General features: G+C 32.9%; 1 protein-coding gene across 3 annotated transcripts in view; it reads left to right on the top strand.

Annotated features, from left to right (window-relative positions):
- Positions 1 to 289: 289 nt before the first annotated feature.
- Positions 290 to 13,918, top strand: part of BCHE (butyrylcholinesterase) — a 76,321-nt gene continuing 62,692 nt past the window's right edge. The window contains exons 1-2 of one of the 3 annotated variants that reach the window (XM_059921977.1): positions 290 to 441; positions 6,550 to 8,074. In XM_059921977.1, coding sequence (XP_059777960.1) covers positions 327 to 441; positions 6,550 to 8,074 — 1,640 coding nt within the window. In that variant the 5' untranslated portion in view covers positions 290 to 326. The remainder of the gene's footprint in view (positions 442 to 6,549; positions 8,075 to 13,918) is intronic. The other 2 variants (XM_059921975.1, XM_059921976.1) reach the window with 2 other exon arrangements.

Genomic DNA, 13,918 nt, shown 5'->3' with positions numbered 1-13,918 from the left:
CAAGCATAAGAAAAATGTATATTCCTTAAAGGAGAAAAAAAATCTTAAAAGTTCTGGTAGTGTTTAAGAAAACAAACAAAAATAACCTGTGTATTTGCTGTTCAATTTCAGCGTCTGTTAAAGAAGCTCTGTGTCTTTTTTTTCTTCACTGTTAGATGAGCGCCTGCAATCGTAAAGCATGACGCCGGTAATACTTCTGTAAATGAATCACTATTGCATTCATACAATTAGCCTCTGAACAGATGTCAGAAAGTAAAGACTGGCTGCCTCTAGATCAAGTTGCAGCTGCCAACTCTCGCGAGCTTTGTCAGTAACAGTTGATTGTAATGTCAGTGCAGTCCAATTTGCAGGCTGGAGCAGAAGCTGCTTACTGCATTTCCCTGAGGTATTATATGATTTCCATTCCTTGCAAACTTTATCATCTTCATTGCAGTGAGTCGGGTAAGTTGCTCTGAATTTACATCTTCCTGTTAGAGATGCAAGTTACTGTGAAGCTCATTCTGTGGGAGGAACGTGAGCCCTTCACGTGTTTGCTGTGCCCCTTTGGTGCTCTGTGGGAGACAGTCACTGCAAATGGGACAGATGAAGTAAGGGAGCAGCCACATACATCAAATCTTCCGATTATTCAGGGAACGCAGACTGCGGCCATTTAACTGCTAAGGAAATAATGAATTTATTCAACTTTGTATAAAGGACCGTAGCACTTGTGGAATCACTGTAATATATGTTCTTAATGCACCCTCTAAGGGAAAACACTTTATGCTGTGTTTTACCCTTAAATGCACTGTTTAGTGAATTTCTCCTTAAAAGAGTAACAAAAGTGTTTTTTGACCAGTCTTACTCTCTAGTTTTTTCTTTTTTTAAAGTGGTTTGAAATGAATAGTTATTGTCTGGCTCTACAGGGTACTTAACATTTTGTCATCTGAAACTTTAACAATATCAATTGGCAAAGAAAAAGTCTAAGTTTCTTTTCTCTAAAAGGAAAAATCTATTTCCCGATTTGATTTACAAACTTTTGTCCCATTTTCCCTGTTTGTTTTTTTTTCTTTTAATATGTGTGTTTATAGCAAAATATTTTACATTTGCTATTATTTTATTATTATGGAAATAATAAGCAAATATTGACTTTCTGCTCATCCTATGATTTTGTAATCTACCTTTATTTTGATACCAGTTCTTGTTTAACCAGAGAATTAAGCATTGAGTATAAAATATATGAATGATTAAAAGTAAACTGAAATGTGAGCAAAATTATTTCATTATTTATGATTTTTATTTGTAATTAAAAAAAATTAAAGTTATCTCTTCCAAATTTTTATGAAGATATTGCATGATAATAAACTCAATTAGGAGTTACTGTCATTAAGCTGTGTAATGCTTCCATAATATAAGCTATCTCATATCTATGATAAATATTACATTTCACTTATATAAATAGTTACTTTGTTTAAGGATAAGCATGAGCTTTTAAAGAGTGACTTTTACTTTAAATGACATCTTTAGAATTCTCAGTGTATTTGAAATAACGTGACCTTTTGGAAGCAAACTAAATTTCTAATTGGATTTGCAAAGTTCTGTTTTATTCTCCTAAACCTGTTGTTGTTTGTTTTTAATGTCCTGCTTCTTTAAATGTAAGAAAATATTTGGGATCCACTCCACATTTCAGTTTTTAGAATATAAGCTAATAATATAATATAATATAATAATAATAATATATAAGCTAATAATATAATAAGCTAATAATATCTTAGCAAATGATATCTTAGTTACAAATTTAGTTTGTGCTTTGATTTATTTCTTGGTAACAATTAATAATATATACTTAAATTGTATGCTGTCTTCATTTTAATGCTTTCATGCCAAAATCTGCTAATTCTTATCAAAACTAAACTGTTTCAAACGTTGGAGAATTATAATTGGATAGATGTCAACCTAAGAACAGATTGAACTTTCAAAGGAGACCCAAGATATCTCTCTAATATTAAATGTTCAAATTGTTCACACAATGAGAAGTTTGTGGATGTTCTTCCTGATTGAGGACAGTTACAGATCTGTTTCTCATACCTAATATAGTGTCTTCTATGTATACACATCCTTTTAGTGCCTATTTGGTATCTGAAGGGTCCCTGAAAGACAGTGGTATAGTCTATTTATAAACAGACTTCCTCAGTTCCCCACTTCACTTAGCCTACAACAATACAAGCTCTTTAGGTTTGGTATAAAGGCTCAGTTGTTTTAATTGAACTAAATACATTTTAGTGGCACTTGTTCTAGATCATATTTTCTAGATGGCTCTTTCCCCACCATTTTAACAGTCTATTTTTATACAGAAATATATATTCTAATAAAACTTTTTAAAAGACAGGAAAATTACATTCAGAGAAAACTATTATCAATTTTTGCATGACCATCCTTTAAGAAGTCCTTGACTGGCCAATTATTTTGAAAATTTGGTTGATATCCAATTATGGCAAATATATGGCAAATAAATAGCTCTTTATATCAATAATTTGATTGCACCCATATTTTATAGCATAACCTTATATATTTTAAAAATCAGTCAAGGAATTTTGACACTTTCAAAATTGAATTAAGAATGCAAAAAGAAGGAAATTATTTTTTACCTTTTTTTAATTAAAAAAATTTTTTTTAAGTTTAGAATATTTTCCCAAAATTACCAGTAGATTTTGATATTCTGGAGCATTTGATAAACTTGGAACACTATAGTATTAATTGTCTTTCAGGTTTTTCTCTCTTCCCACTCCCATCCATTCTCTTTTGCAATTCCAAACAAAACCTCCGTCTTTTAATCAAATATTAAAGATTATTACAATAAGTTAATTGATCTAAATTCAGATATTTAGTTGTCCTTGGTATAAAACTTTACCCCGTTCTTTATGATAAACATGTTATGTGTTCTCAGAGTTTAAATTATTTAATGTGCCAGTAGTCAATTTGCACCAGAAAGTATAGGAGGAAATAAATGAAATTTTATTGAATATTTTAATTATTAATAAAGACTTAGAGATATAGAGTAATAACATGTCTTAGTCTCTTGTATTTGTCTCTCTTTTGATTGTTTAATCATGTGATAACATATATTAAAAACATAAACATCTCTTAATGGTAAAACCACAGTGCAACATGTGAGACTAGAGAATACCAGGTTATGAAAAGAACAAAGTAATGCTTACTTAAATAAAGTACTGCAGCTAAATATAAAAAAACACTAGCCTATGCTAACAATGAGTATGTGAACATAAGCATATTTTCCTATTAAAACCTAGATTTAATAATATGGTATATAATACACTACAACAGGTACCATGAAAGTGAATTGGAATTATATTGCCATTCTTGCAATAAACACAGGCTTACAATGATTTTTTGAATGTTACTAATTACATTATTTACAATTACAAGGTGTAAGTACTTGTATTACTAATACCAAGGTGATGACTCACAGATATCATTGTTGAAAAAGCAAGTTATTATTCATATAAATCATATTATATAACATTAAGTTCTACTCAGCACAAAATATAAATAAAAACATACAAGAAGTAGTAGTATAAATCAAACTAAATGACATGGGGATGATAATACAACCTTTTAGATGTTATAGCAGCCTTTCATAACACGTGCAATGAAAATTATTATATTTATTAATTACATACAAAACCAGAATTTTGGTAGTAATTTTATATTTGCTGTGCAATAAAATTAATAAACAATAGAATGAAAGTTTGAAAAATGTCAGAAAGCAAAAATTATTAGGATTTGTTTTGTGGTTTAAAAGACAAAATAAGATTTATATAAAACCAAAATAAAAAATTATTGTCTTTATTAGACTCAGAATACATTGATTGAGCTAGACCAAAGGCAGGAATGAGTCCAACCAAAGAAGCTGCAATTTATTTGTTGAGATGCAGCTTAGAATAAACCAGCTTTGTATCTTAATTCCTTTTCCTTTCTAAAGCAAGTTTTTAAAAATGAAAAAAAATCTATCACAGCACTTTGCTTTCTTCCAAATGCCCTCCTCCATTTATTTAGAAGAAATGTCTTAGGAATTATCAGAAGGAAGAAAAAAAAAACACACAACTGTGGTATGTGGTAGCAGTGTCTCTAAAACTCCTAACTCTCAGAAATATAAAATTTTATTAATAAGTGTCAACTTTACAGGAAACTTTATATTATTATGACATTTTATTTACTTATTATTTTTAGAAGATAAATTGCATTTTTGTTATGATTATAATAATAGTTAAATTTTATAATAGTATATACATAGTGTTAAAATATTATATACTTCAATAATATATTTTATTGGTATTAGCACAAATTCAGTTGTATCAAAATTGAGAACATAGGGACTTCCCTGGTGGCGCAGTGGTTAAGAGTCCACCTGCCAATGCAGGGGACACAAGTTCGAGCCCTGGTCCGGGAAGATCCCACATGCCGTGGAGCAACTAAGCCCGTGCACCACAACTACTGAAGCCCACGTGCCTAGAGCCCGTGCTCCACAACAAGAGAGGCCACCGCAATGAGAGGCCCACGCACCGCAGCGCAGAGTGGCCCCCGCTCGCCGTAACTAGAGAAAGCCCGCAACAAAGACCCAATGCAGCCAAAAATAAATAAATAAATTTATTTAAAAAAAAAAAAAAATTGAGAGCATAAAAATTAATCTCATGGTTTGATTTTTTTAAACCTTATAACAATCATTATGTATAAATATATATGTATATATATGCATAAACATATGGACATCAGTAGAATTAGATATAAATATATAGATATAGACCTAGCCATAAACATAGACAAAGATAGAGGCAGAAATAGAGGCAGAGATAGAGGTATAGATGGAGATATATCTATAAATACTAGACACTGAACAAAATAGTATACACAATGGACTAGTTTATTCAGATATTTTAGGGGATGAAAAAATACTTGTTGATCACTAGCTGTCCTATGAGCAGTGGTGAATGAGGCTGATTAACTGTGAGAATCGTAGATCTGAGACAGTTATCACCATAGATAGTGCCTTAATCTCTGCCTTCTAAGACAATTTAATTTAAAAAGTAGAATAAAAAGACTAATACAAATTCTCAGTGCTCACAGGATTAGCTTCTTGGACACATAGGTTGGACTTATTATTACACTATCAAAACATAATAAAAATATTTTGTACATGTATGGACCTTTGCTATTGTTATGTGGATGAGAATCAGTGTTTGTATTTGACAGTTTTAATCAGATTTTCTTTTTTCTTTCAGTTATATAAAGATGTTAGTTCTTTCAAATGATATCTGCATTACATTTTTTCTGTCCCTCTTTGCCACTTGGAGTTTCAGAATCCGATTTAAATTTTTTTTTATTTAAAAGAAACTCAAGTATGCATTATGAATTTTTAATGAAAATTTGATTTCCCCAAATGTTCTCTTCATATCATTAATAAATATTATTTAATAAAATGCCAAATAGTTATGATTTTATAGGTCTCAAAGATTACTTTTGCTTCCCCCACTTTTCCCAGTAATTTCTCAGTTTTAATCCTCTTATTACACTCATCGCGTCCACTATCAAAATACAAGTAAATCTGACCATGCTAGCACATTTAACCTCCCTAGTTGCACATGCTTTAATGAATTAACAAGTTAACAGACATGCGTTGAGTAATCCCTGCGTGTAAAATTTCTTCTAAGTCAGTTACTTCTCCCACATCTAACGTTATCTCCATTGACAATATAATTCAGGTAGAAAAGCCCTTCGTGGTTATTCAGTTTCAGAGGAACTGGTATATATCCAGTCTTCCCTTTCCAGTTTTTCCCGTAGGCCTTTATAGTGGTAGCAGATTTGTTCGTTTTCACAATTTGTAGGAAAAATGGCAACTACTGTATTTTTTTGTTACTTCACATTCTGTGAATTGCTTGTCCAAATTCTCTTCTGACCATAGGCTACAATTATATAGAGGAAGAAACCACTAGGCAAAAAGGACCACAGAAGGGACCATGGAAACAGAAAAAGGCAGTAATAGAAGTCTAAGGATCCTTAAAGGTTCTTAACCTACTGTCAAGAGCCAGCTAGCCATGATTAGAGCTGTATATATTTCAGAGATTATATAAGCTTGTATTTCCTCTTCTAACTATGGTAGAAATTTAATCTATTATATCTGTCATTAAGTAGACTACCACTTAATGCCACCTTTGGTGGTGCTGTGTATGGTAAAGAAGTATATATATATATACTAATGCCTTGGACAAATTTCCTCCTTAAAAAACTACATCTTTCTTACAGAGGTTTGAAAACGAATCTTTCCAAATTGAAATAATTTCTCCTTTTCCATTTCATTTATTTCTAAATTGAAAACTGAAATATCTCCAACCACTTTCTATGTTTTTTTACGTGTCTTTATAGCAGTAACAGATTTATTAGTTTTCATAATTTATAGGATTGATAAGAACTACTAAATTTTAGTTAATTATCATCAATAAAATATAATACTAGATGCATGAGGCTGTTAAAACTTCCCGCTTATCTCTCTTGCAGAAACCAATATGCAGAGCAAGGGTACAATCATATACATCAGATTTCTCTTGCGGTTTCTTCTGCTCTGGGTGCTCTTTGGGAAGTCACACACTGAAGAAGACGTCATAATTACCACCAAGAATGGAAAAGTCAGAGGGATGAACTTGCCAGTTCTTGGGGGCACAGTAACAGCCTTTCTTGGAATCCCCTATGCACAACCACCTCTTGGTAGACTTCGATTCAAAAAGCCACAGTCCTTGACCAAGTGGCCCAATATTTGGAATGCCACAAAATATGCAAATTCTTGCTATCAGAACACAGATCAAAGTTTCCCAGGCTTCCTTGGATCAGAGATGTGGAACCCGAACACTGACCTCAGTGAAGACTGTTTATATCTGAATGTGTGGATTCCAGCACCTAAACCAAAAAATGCTACTGTCATGGTATGGATCTATGGTGGTGGTTTTCAAACTGGGACATCATCTTTGCATGTTTATGATGGCAAGTTTCTGGCACGGACTGAAAGAGTTATTGTGGTTTCAATGAACTATAGGGTGGGTGCCCTAGGATTCTTAGCTTTACCGGGAAATCCTGAGGCACCAGGAAACACGGGCTTATTTGATCAACAGTTGGCCCTTCAGTGGGTCCAAAAAAATATAGCAGCCTTTGGTGGAAATCCTAAGAGTGTAACTCTCTTTGGAGAAAGTGCAGGAGCAGCTTCAGTTAGCCTTCATTTACTTTCTCCTAGAAGCCACCCATTGTTTACCAGAGCCATTCTGCAAAGTGGATCCTCTAATTCCCCTTGGGTAGTGACATCTCTTTATGAAGCTAGGAACAGAACATTGACTTTAGCTAAATTTATTGGTTGCTCTCGAGAAAATGAGACTGAGATAATCAAATGTCTTCGAAATAAAGATCCCCAGGAAATTCTTCTGAATGAAGTATTTGTTGTCCCTTATGGTACGCTCTTGTCAGTAAAGTTTGGTCCAACTGTGGATGGTGATTTTCTCACTGACATGCCAGACACACTACTCCAACTTGGACAGTTCAAAAAAACCCAGATCTTGGTGGGTGTTAACAAAGATGAAGGGACAGCATTTTTAGTATACGGTGCTCCTGGTTTCAGCAAAGATAACAATAGTATTATAACTAGAAAAGAATTTCAAGAAGGTTTAAAAATATTTTTTCCGGGATTGAGTGAATTTGGAAAGGAATCGATCCTTTTCCACTACATGGACTGGTTAGATGATCAGAGAGCTGAAAACTACCGTGAGGCCTTGGATGATGTTGTTGGGGATTATAATATCATATGCCCTGCCTTGGAGTTCACCAAAAAGTTCTCAGATATGGGAAACAATGCTTTTTTCTACTATTTTGAACACCGATCCTCCAAACTCCCTTGGCCAGAATGGATGGGAGTGATGCATGGTTATGAGATTGAATTTGTCTTCGGTTTGCCTCTGGAAAGAAGAGTTAATTACACAAAAGCTGAGGAAATTTTGAGTAGATCCATTATGAAACGCTGGGCAAATTTTGCAAAATGTGGGTAAGTGCCAATTTTTGTAGTTGTTCTTGTTTGGCTTTGTTTTGTTTTGCTTAACTTTGCTTGGTCTCCAGTGTAGACTTCATTAAAGGTACAGAAACATTGTGATTATTTATTCTCTTCATACCTTAAGCTGGTTTTGTTTTTTATTATGTACTGCATTTCAGTTCCTTGCATCAGAGTGCTTAAAAGAAATAATCAAAGAAATTTTATGAAAAATATTTTCTGATTTCATTTCCAAAGTACTGCAAAGTACTTTAACAATGTTCACCAAAGTTTGTACAGAAATAGATGTTTACCTTGAGAACTAAAATTACTGTGACATGTTATTAAGCCTGAAAGTTTATAGTGTTCACAGGTTTAAGAGAGATTAGGAGTCTCTCTCTTTTTCTCATGCTCTTAAGCAGTAGTACATTGTTATCTGATACACAAAGAAATACATCCCTGCTCAAGAAAATCAAAGGGCAAGGTGGTGATAGGGTTGGCCCTCAGATTACTCAAAATACAGAATTTGCCATTTTATCAACGTTTTTTATTCCCTAATATGTTTGTTCAGAGCTTTTAGGTAACCTGTGTTGAACGAGAGCTACAAGAGTCATCTTGTTCAGCTAAGCTGTTTTACACTTGAGTAGTCATATGGATGACATTACCTTACATAATCAGAGATGTTACAAAAGAACATATTTTCCCTCATATATTATAAATATTGTGATAGTATGTCTTCAATAGTCAGAGGAAAATAATCTCTTTTAATATATATTCTATTTTTTTAATATTTTGTGTGTATAAAAAATAAGATTTTTTTTTTTTTTTTTACTGTTTGTAACCCCAAATTGAATTTTATACATTGGAATAATTTGTATCAATGAGAATAATAAAAGAATAGAAATTTGGGCATCTCTTTTTTTGAAAAGTGCTTACAGAAACTCACAAATCGATTGATGCATTAATCCAATTTGTTGTCCTGTGTTTTACGATTGAAAAGAATGTTGAGAATGATTTTGCTTTCTGGTTTTCTTTTCCATCCTCCATTTGGAATTCATTGTACTCCATGTTACTGTGTGTATCTTTCTACAAAGTACTTGTATGATATAATTCATCTCAAAAATTTTGATACTTATTTACTGTGTATAAAGCTAAAACTCTTCCATCTGGCATTAAGAGGCTTCTATAATCTTGCTGCAACCCGTACTCCCCAACACCTTGTTGCTTGGTAGACAAGTTATCTCATGAATACCAAAGATTTCAAGCTTAACTATGCCTTAGAGCCTTGTTCTTGCTATGTGCCCTGCTTAGAACATTTACCTCTCTCCTTTTTAATGACACAAGTCCTACTATTTTGTTAAGGTTTTGACTGACTACACGTTTCATACAATGTGTATTTAACTCCTAGAGTTGTAATTCCCTCAGACCCCTTTTTCACTCTCACAGAAGCCATTGACTGTCACGTGTCTAAATCCTATCTTTTATTGTATTCTGAGCCTCCTAAACTAGACTAAGACTAGCTTCTTGAAAGAGAACGTGTGGTTTTATTGGATACTCATTAAAGTACTGATATTAGTATATGTCACACTTACCAATATTTGGTTAATGATTCAGTGAAAGCAGGTAAAAGCTAGTATGGGTAAAAAAATTTTTTTTCAAGATATGTAGGCTATTATATTATCTGTTATTATATTATCTGTAGCTGTGCAATATCTTACACCTTCTCAACATCAGTCTAAATTTCTGCTTAAGAAGGATCATCTTATTTCTAGAGCTGCATTAGAATTACGTATATTTCATTCTGTTCTCTCCCTCAAGGCTCTATCCATATTAAATCATCTGAATATGTTTTTTAATTCTTTCTGGCAATTCTAGAGATTATACATAACTGAAGGGGAATATTAAGGGAACTTAAGGGAAATATCAATATTTCTTCAAATAATTGATGCCTGTAAATTTTTAAAGGACTTCGTATTTTACATGTTTAAATTATCAAGAAATTTATATTTTCTTATTTCACAATTGGGAACACTGAGAACCAGATGTGGTAAAGGTCATATTTATGGTACACAGATAGCAACAGGTCAAAGAAGAGAATATTTGACAATTAATAGAATAATAGATTGTTTAATCCTAATCTCCTTCTATGATTAGCATATTTTAATGGGAAATAAATAAAGGTTGACACTTTTTAATTATAATGATAAATTCATATAAACAAGATTGTAAACCATAAAAATTAAACTTTTTAAAGAAGTTCAGCCATAACAAGATGTCATTTCGGTCAGTGAGTTTCTTTAGAGTCCACGTTTGCACAGTTGAACAGATAATAACATGTCATATGTGTTGAGATTTGACTTGATGGCAAACATAATTTTAATCTCCTGGTGTGCATTATCTGTTTTCAAAGTATACCTATGAATATACACAGAAGTTTAGAATGATTAAACTCCATGGAAACAAAGTTGATTTAAGCGTTAGGTTTGGAAATCCACCCATATTTATTGGACCACAAACATGATGTTTGATGTTCTCATCCCAGGGAGATTCTCCCCCTTGGTTCCCCTCTATTCCCCATACCGGGGACATTTAACAATGTCTGGAGTTGGGGTGCTACTAGCAAGGTAGAGGCTGGGAGTGCTGCTAAACATCTTAAAATGCACACGACAGCCCCCCACAACAGCGAATTATTCATTCCAAAGGTCAGTAATGCCAAGACTGGGAAACTGCAGGATTTTACTTCCATATAACCCCAAAATGACACATCAAGAAAGTAAAAAAGTAGAACTGAGCGCTGTAATAATCATCCAGGAAAATGAGTTTTCCAGTTCATGGTTCATAAAATGTTTTAATGAATTTTTCTCCTTAAATAATACGTTTAGTATATATTGTATTTCTCATTAGGATTAAGTTCAAAATAATTTTGAATTTTTCTTTGTGATATTTTATTTTGCCAGTGGGTTGTTTAGTAGTCTATTGTTTAACTTCCAGCTATTTGGGTAATTTCTAGATATCTTGTTGTGGATTTCTAATTTAATTCAGTTCTAGTAAGAGACTATACTCTGTAAGATTTTTCCCTTTGAAATGTATTGAGAATTATATTATGACCCAGCATATGATCCTTATGGGTGATTATCTTATGTGCTCTTGAAAAGAATGTGTGTTCTTCAATTATTTGGTATGGTGTGTTCTGTAGATTAATTAGTTCATGGTTGCTCAGGTCTTCTAATAGTCTTACTAATATTTTTTGCCTACTTGTTTTAAATACTGAGAGAAAGGTATTAACATCTTGGACTATAACTATGGTATTTTTTATTTCTCCATTTGGTTCTGCTAATTTTCCTTTTAATATTTTAAATCTATACTATAAATTCCATGTACATTTAGGATTATGTAGTCCTGATTAATTGACTGTTTTATCTTTATGAAATGTCTCTGTCCTGAAGTTGACTTTGCCTAATATTAAGATAGATACATCAAGTTTCCCATGCTTACATTTACATAACATATTTTGTTCCATCTGTTTACTCCAACCCACCTATTTAAAAAAAAAAAAAAAAAAAAAAACCCTTTCTTACAGTTGGTGTGATTAATCCATTTGATAGTTAATGTAATTGTCAATATGTTTTTGTTTAAATCTACCACCTTGCTATGATTTTCTTCTCTTTTTTTTGAATTTTTGAATTTTATTTAATTTATTTTTTTATACAGCAGGTTCTTATTAGTCATCAATTTTATACACATCAGTGTATACATGTCAATCCCAATTGCCCAATTCGCCACACCACCATCCCCACCCCCCCGCTGCTTTCCCCCCTTGGTGTCCATACATTTGTTCTCTACCTCTGTGTCTCAATTTCTGCCCTGCAAACCAGTTCATCTGTACCATTTTTCTAGGTTCCACATATAAGCGTTAATATATGATATTTGTTTTTCTCTTTCTGACTTACTTCACTCTGTATGACAGTCTCTAGATCCATCCACGTCTCAACAAATGACCCAATTTTGTTCCTTTTTATGGCCGAGTAATATTCCATTGTATATATGCACCACATCTTCTTTATCCATTCGTCTGTCGCTGGGCATTTAGGTTGCTTCCATGACCAGGCTATTGTAAATAGTGCTGCAATGAACATTGGGGTGCCTGTGTCTTTTTGAATTATGGTTTTCTCTGGGTATATGCCCAGTAGTGGGATTGCTGGATCATATGGTAATTCTATTTTTAGATTTTTAAGGAAACTCCATACTGTTCTCCATAATGGCTGTATCAATTTACATTCCCACCAATAGTGCAAGAGGGTTCCGTTTTCTCCACACCCTCTCCAGCATTTGTTGTTTGTAGATTTTCTGTTGATGCCCATTCTAACTTGTGTGAGGTGACACCTCTTTGTAGTTGTGATTTGCATTTCTCTAATAATTAGTGATGTTGAGCAGCTTTTCACGTGCTTCTTGGCCATCTGTATGTGTTCTTTGGAGAAATGTCTATTTAGGTCTTCTGCCCATTTTTGGATTGGGTTGTTTGTTTTTTTTAATATTGAGCTGCAGGAGCTGTTTCTATATTTTGGAGATTAATCCTTTGTCCATTGATTCATTTGCAAATATTTTGTACCATTCTGAGTGTTGCCTTTTCGTCTTGTTTATGGTTTCCTTTGCTGTGCAAAAGCTTTGAAGTTTCATTAGGTCCCATTTGTTTATTTCTGTTTTTATTTCCATTACTCTAGGAGGTGGATCAAAAAGATCTTGCTGTGATTTATGTCAAAAGTTTATTTTTGTGTATGGTGTTAGGGAGTGTTCCAATTTCATTCTTTTACATGTAGCTGTCCAGTTTTCCCAGCACCACTTATTGAAGAGACTGTCTTTTCTCCATTGTATATCCTTACCTCCTTTGTCATAGATTAGTTGACCATAGGTGTGTGGGTTTATCACTGGGCTTTCTATCTTGTTCTATTGATCTCTGTTTCTGTTTTTGGGCCAGTACCATATTGCCTTGATTACTGTAGCTTTGTAGTATAGTCTGAAGTCAGGGAGTCTGATTCCTCCAGTTCCATTTTTTTCCCTCAAGACTGCTTTGGCTATTCGGGATATTTTGTGTCTCCATACAAATTTTAAGATTTTTTGTTCTAGTTCCATAAAAAATGCCATTGGTAATTTGATACGGATTGCATTGAATCTGTAGATTGCTTTGGGTAGTATAGTCATTTTCACAATAGTGATTCTTCCAATCCAAGAACATGGTATATCTCTCCATCTGTTGGTATCATCTTTGATTTCTTTCATCAGTGCCTTATAATTTTCTGCATACAGGTCTTTTGTCTCCTTAGGTAGGTTTATTCCTAGGTATTTTATTCTTTTTGCTGCAATGGTAAATGGGAGTGTTTCCTTAATTTCTCTTTCAGATTTTTCATCATTAGTGTATAGGAATGCAAGAGATTTCTGTGCATTAATTTTATATCCTGCAACTTCACCAAATTCATTGATTAGCTCTAGTAGTTTTCTGGTACCACCTTGCTATTTTTAATCCATCCTTCTTATTGCTCCTTTTCAGCTTTTTTCTGCATTAATTTAGTGTTTTATTTGATTTTATTTTTAAACAGATATTTTAGTTTGCCTTTAATTTTTTCCCCAGTATTTGTCTTAATGCTAACAATTGTTTCTTTAACTTATAACTATCTACTTAGAGTTAATACTGAACCACTTAACACTTTGCCATTGACATTTCCCACTTTCTAAACAATTCATGCTTCCTATTTTCCATTTCACGCTTACTACTTCACAAATGTAAGAAACTAACAGTATAGTTTCATTTATTGTCCTCCATGTTTTTTATATTGTTGTCATATGTTTATACAATGTATAATATAA

This window comes from Balaenoptera ricei, chromosome 4 (assembly GCF_028023285.1).
Source record: "Balaenoptera ricei isolate mBalRic1 chromosome 4, mBalRic1.hap2, whole genome shotgun sequence".
In the NCBI taxonomy this organism is placed as follows: domain Eukaryota; kingdom Metazoa; phylum Chordata; class Mammalia; order Artiodactyla; family Balaenopteridae; genus Balaenoptera; species Balaenoptera ricei.
This window is presented reverse-complemented; position numbering and strand designations above follow the sequence as displayed.